At 35.6% G+C, this 5296-nt stretch overlaps 2 protein-coding genes across 3 annotated transcripts in view; both read right to left on the reverse strand.

Moving 5' to 3' along the window:
* LOC104760350 (protein ENHANCED DISEASE RESISTANCE 2-like) overlaps positions 1-2419 on the reverse strand; it is a 6232-nt gene extending 3813 nt beyond the window's left edge. The window contains exons 1-7 of one of the 2 annotated variants that reach the window (XM_010483256.2): positions 2065-2419; positions 1838-1912; positions 1193-1246; positions 1024-1089; positions 788-891; positions 239-306; positions 38-154 (exon numbers count right to left, since the gene is read on the reverse strand). In XM_010483256.2, coding sequence (XP_010481558.1) covers positions 38-154; positions 239-306; positions 788-891; positions 1024-1089; positions 1193-1246; positions 1838-1912; positions 2065-2202 — 622 coding nt within the window. In that variant the 5' untranslated portion in view covers positions 2203-2419. Of the gene's footprint in view, positions 1-37; positions 155-238; positions 307-787; positions 892-1023; positions 1115-1192; positions 1247-1837; positions 1913-2064 lie in introns of those variants that run through there. The other variant, XM_010483257.2, reaches the window with a different exon arrangement.
* On the reverse strand, positions 2883-4541 carry LOC104760351 (MOB kinase activator-like 1A). Its single transcript, XM_010483259.1, has 6 exons — positions 4432-4541; positions 4172-4280; positions 3941-4034; positions 3300-3433; positions 3053-3216; positions 2883-2963 (listed from the first exon to the last, which is right to left on the reverse strand). The coding sequence occupies exons 3-6, from the start codon at positions 3955-3957 to the stop codon at positions 2889-2891; spliced, it is 390 nt and encodes a 129-aa protein (XP_010481561.1). The 5' UTR covers positions 3958-4034; positions 4172-4280; positions 4432-4541; the 3' UTR covers positions 2883-2888.

Genomic DNA, 5296 nt, shown 5'->3' on the forward strand with positions numbered 1-5296 from the left:
ACTTTAATGCTTGCAAACACCATGCATAACCACTAACCATTTTGGCACTGAAGGAGACGCCAGTGTTTTCTCGAAAATGCTTGGTTGCTGGAACTCTGGTTTGACAACTCAGCATCAAACTCCTTAGTCCAGTCAAGTATAGCTTCTGGAGGGCCTGCATGTTTGTTTGAGGTGGTCAGATTGCATCAAGGATTGCAGCTGACTAAATTAGTACGTGAAGAAATGAATTAGGAAAAACCATTTCCAATAGTTGTCCTCCTCAATAAATCACGTCGAGAGTCATCTTCATCCTCCAACGCACTGAACCTGAAGAAAATTGCATAGATTGTTTCACATAAATATAGGTATATAAAATGCAGCACAAGAAAACAGTGTCCAACATCACCATTAATAATATATCAAATGATAATGGTCACTTTCTGCATGCAGTATTATATTACCATCATCTTGCATCTGTAACGTTCTTAGAAAAGATCAGAGCTAACACAACCAAATTGAAAAGTCATAGTAATAATAGGACTGATGATCAAATCTTTCGTTAGTATCTAATATGATTACTGATCCCGTTTTTTTCAAGTTTATTTTGTGATTATGATCACCACAAACCATACCATTCTCAACACAGGTCAGATATACTCTCTGTAAAGGAAGAACATAGTACTCTATGATCAGAACTTATGAATAAGGCAAAAATCATATGATCAAGCAAACCTAAGCAAGTGAGTTGTTGTAAGATAAATTCAAGATGCCTGGAGAAATGAAGAAATGATGTTGATGATGCACTCACGGGCTTTCATGGTCTGAAGATGAAGCAGTCCTTCCAGCATCCATTCCAGGCTTATATTCGAAAGAAACATATTGCTGACCACTTGGTACTAGAGACTCTTGATGCTGCAACAGTGTAAAACACAGAACGGTAATCAGATAAGTAGCAATCCTCAGATTTCAAGCGGATACAGATAAATAACACAGACAAGGCAGAAAATTTTGTGATTCACGGATTGCTAGATAGGATTTACAGACCTGATCTATGACACACTCAATTTTTTCCTTCCACATTAACGCTTCCTGGATGTTGAACGCTGCCATCTAGCAAGAACATACTCCACATGAACTAACAAAAAGCATTAAAATGCAGACTAACAAGATAAAAAACTATTACTATTGCAATCAGAAAGAAAGGACAAGATACCGTGATTCTGTGGTGCTTTTCTTTCTTGTTATAAACAGACAACACATAAACCATCTGCAAAGAAAAGTCAAGAAAATAAGAAAACGCAAATGCATAAGTGAGATTACAGTTAGCCGGAAAGTAAAAATGACATTACAGCCAAAGATATAAACTAACTTGACATGGGGAGATCCATCAACTATTCACAACAGTTATTATAAGATGAACTGTTTCTAATCAGTTATACTATTCCCAAGTCACGAGAGATAGACAGACAATGGTAAAACTTCACAATATCACGAGAGTGAGAATCAGTAAGATCACTTATACATCACGCAGAGAATATTTCACTTTGCAAAAACCCACATTCTACTGGTAAATAACCCACATTACACAGCACATAAGCACTTATATTAAACTTCACAGGATCACAAGAATCACAACACATAAGCACTTATAGTAACTTCACAGAATCACAACACTAAGAATCAGTAGGATCACTTCTACGAAACCCAAGCCTATATAAAGATTCAATGGTTCCGACAACAACATCAAGCAGAGAATATTTCACTATACAAAATCCACATTCTACTGGTAAACAAGCCACATTACAACATAAGCACTAAAAAAGAAAAGGGAACAGCAAAGAATGAAACAAAAACTGACATGTCCATGATGTGTCTTCAAACCTCGATCCTCAACTCTACAGTTTCCATCAATAACCATCGTCTTGATAGGCAGCTACATTCAACATGTACAACAAGATCATCGTCATCTATTAAACAAGTAAACCTTCTCTTTTCTCTAAAGTCTCTATATCTCACAACCACACTCTTAATTTGGGAAAATTCTAAATCCATCTCTAGATTAATGGGGATGATTGTATATGTTACCTGATTATCTTGAGGCTTCTTCTTGTAATAAGCTAAAAGACGAGGTTCCAACACGAAATACCTCATATGAATATACGATCTTCCGATCTTTCTTCTTCCATACCTCACCATCCATCCTTCATACACTACCTTCGACATTTCTTTTTTTCTTTTCTTCCCACACCAAGACGATGAAATCAGAATCTTAGATCCAAAATCGAATCAATGTAATCCCACCGGGGAGATCAATGATCGGCGCCGGAATCTGGGTTGGTGTTTGGATTCTCAGATTCTTTCGATTCCAAAACCCGGAAGATTTATGAGTCCCAAAAGGTTTTAAATTCCCATATAACTATAGAGAGAGAGAGAGAGAGAGACGCAGTGAATGTGTCCTGAAAAGTAAATTTAGTTATTAAAGAGGTAATTAAGGATTTTAAATGGTTTAATTAATTGAGTAAAAGTCATAGCAGCTCTGTTACATTTCACTTTCCATTTACAGGCAAAAAAAAGCTCTTGTACTATGATAGTTTTTGTTGACGAATGTTTTATAGATTCGACATGCTTAACGGTAAATATAATTCATCATTAGTATAATGTAAAGTTCCTTTTGCTTTTCACATGAACCCACATGAATAAAGGAGGGGTACTAGTCAAGATCAAGTTTTTGTTTTTGTTTTTTTTTACATAGTAAATATTCAAATTTTACAGAGGATTAAGAAAAACAAAACAAACAGGAAGATTTTATAATTTAAAAATTAAAATTATTACCCTTAATTTATTTTTTGAGGGGTTTTAATCTGGAAAAAAAAAAAGAAAAAAAAAAAACTGAAATTGTTTTCTTTTGCTCAATAAGGTGAAATGATGGATTCTATGAGTTCTTGTAGAGGGGCGAGTTCTTTCTTGTCAATCAGTCCAAACTCCTGCCAAAACCAAAAAAGACAAAAGAGTTTAGTGAAATGGTCAAATTGTAAAAAATAGCGAGTAATTTAATTTAGAAAGGAGAACTCACATGAGTAAAGAGGATGAAATGTTTGAAGCAAGTGTTGAGATGAGCTTCTTCTTTGAGGCTAACGATTTTCTGGAAATGAGAATGGTATATATGTGCATACACACGGAATAGCCGTTTAAAGATCGTTTTCACCACATCCTTGAAGTTCTGAGGAAATGGTGCTCCTGCAACAAAACCGGATATTAGCATTAGGATGTCGATATGGAACGTTTTGTTGCTGATTGATCTCATGGACATTATATTTTACCAAGCCTTTGAGGAAACAGGGTTTCATCATCGAGTTGAGTCTCGATCCAATCCATCAAGTACTCTACATATTTTGGAGCAGAAACCTCGATTGGCTTCTTAATCTGTACACCATCTGCCCATCTATATTCATACCTGCAAAGAGAATTTGACTGTGTTAACAAAAAAAAAAACATGTAAAGAAAGGATCCATCGCAACAAGAACATAAGCCATATAATTGATTTGACTGGTCAAATGCTCAACAGAGAATGACGAAGCGGTAGGTTCGTAGTTGGCACTCTATCTAGGAAGTCATCTTTTGACACAGAAACGAAACAGAAATGGTACCTTTTGAAAAGAAAATTGAGTGCGTGATAAAAGAACTCCAAAAGAGAAGACTACAGATATCCAAAAACATAGCCTACACTCTTTCTAATCTTCACAGTTGCAAAGACATCATAAGAAATTGAACAAGCTTAATCACAAAGCAGACCACTTGAAGACCCCAGATATAATCACGGCGAGGAGAAAATATATGATATGAGCCTGTTAACGAGTTTGTTTCTTTTCAAAAAATAGGACGATCCTCTAATGAGTAAATTAGTCTCAAAGCTTGAAGCTAACTATGTAAGAATAACACATAGTAAAAGGTGAGGCTATACTTGGGGCCAGCAGTCATTGTAGGACAGTTATCTGGTGTGCAGAACTCGGTAAGGGTACCATATAGCAAATTCACCTGATTGAAGAAATCCACAGCTGAAAAGAAAAACAATATATCAACAAAGCTTTGTAAAAAGAAAGAGATATCAGTAATTATTCAAGTCCTACATTAAATCCCGAAGATTAAGTATACAATAAAGTAACCATGAGACTGCAAGCAGAGTGGTACTCACTGTTTACAGCAAGCCATTCATTTGCATCCTCTCCTGGAGGAAGTCGTACAGCTTCTCTCAAGTTCCCACTTCCTAAGGTGGCATCTATATGTTTTCGAAGCTGTGCACCCTATATTTCCGAAAGAAACAAAAACGTTTAACACGAAGAGTCACACACTACATTTCATGTCAACTAATGAACGAATCCAAAACTCAAAAACTACCAGAGTTTCATAGACATCAGCCATAGAAACAAGATGGACAAAAATTAGTTTACAAACCTTGCTTCCCGAAGGTGCACTCTTTTTAGGACGGAAAGTCTTCTGATTTCTATTAAAAAGTAAAGAAAAAAGGGAAAAACATATATGTTATCAAACAGATCATCAATGTTAAATGAAAATCAGTCAGGAGAACCTATACATTAAAACATGATCGAGTCAAAACGGCTATAAGTGCAACAAAATCAAGTCCAGTCTTTATCTACTAGTAATCCTTATGTATCCCAGAACAAAAGTTTGAAAACATTCACTGCATATGACAGGGATGTATCACCAAATCTCTAGTATTGGTTCCAATTATTGCCTACAATCATAGACTTCTGACTTCTGAGGAACAAAACAAATCTGATCATCATTGAATACCTACCTAGTAATACGTTTTCCAAATCTGGATAGCATAAATATGAACCATCGTAATCATCACTAACTGGTTCCAACTAAGATTTGAAGCACTGATGACAAATTCACAGCACCAATGATTTTAAATCCAATCAAGCAAACTCTAATATGTGTTAAACCACTACTTGTATATATGAATCATAAGATCGGGTAAAAGGATCCAATTCCTCAATTCATAAATCAGATCAAGAACTTCTCCCGGTATGTAAAACACACAGAGACCCTCTAATCATCAATTCACAGCCAACAAAAAAAGAGTAATACACAGGATAATGAATCAGCGATCGATAAAGTAAGGTTTGATACTAGAGATCACAAGTTCTGATTTCGCAATCACAAAACGAAACATAGAAGAACAAAAAATCAATCCGAGAAAAAAATCCAGAAGAAAAGCCAAACGAATCCATGATCCCACACAATTACAATGCACGGGAGATCCTAAGAAGTAAGAAATTGAAATCACACAAGA

The sequence above is a fragment of the Camelina sativa genome, chromosome 18 (assembly GCF_000633955.1).
Source record: "Camelina sativa cultivar DH55 chromosome 18, Cs, whole genome shotgun sequence".
Classification (NCBI taxonomy): Eukaryota; Viridiplantae; Streptophyta; class Magnoliopsida; order Brassicales; family Brassicaceae; genus Camelina; species Camelina sativa.

Excerpts from the sequence above, each read along its gene's own strand:
- LOC104760351 (XM_010483259.1), bottom strand. Across the intron at positions 3,217-3,299 it reads CCTGTTTCCTCAAAGGCTTG|GAGCACCATTTCCTCAGAAC; the intron begins GTAAAATATAAT and ends GTTTTGTTGCAG. Across the intron at positions 2,964-3,052 it reads ATTTCATCCTCTTTACTCAT|GAGTTTGGACTGATTGACAA; the intron begins GTGAGTTCTCCT and ends TGGTTTTGGCAG.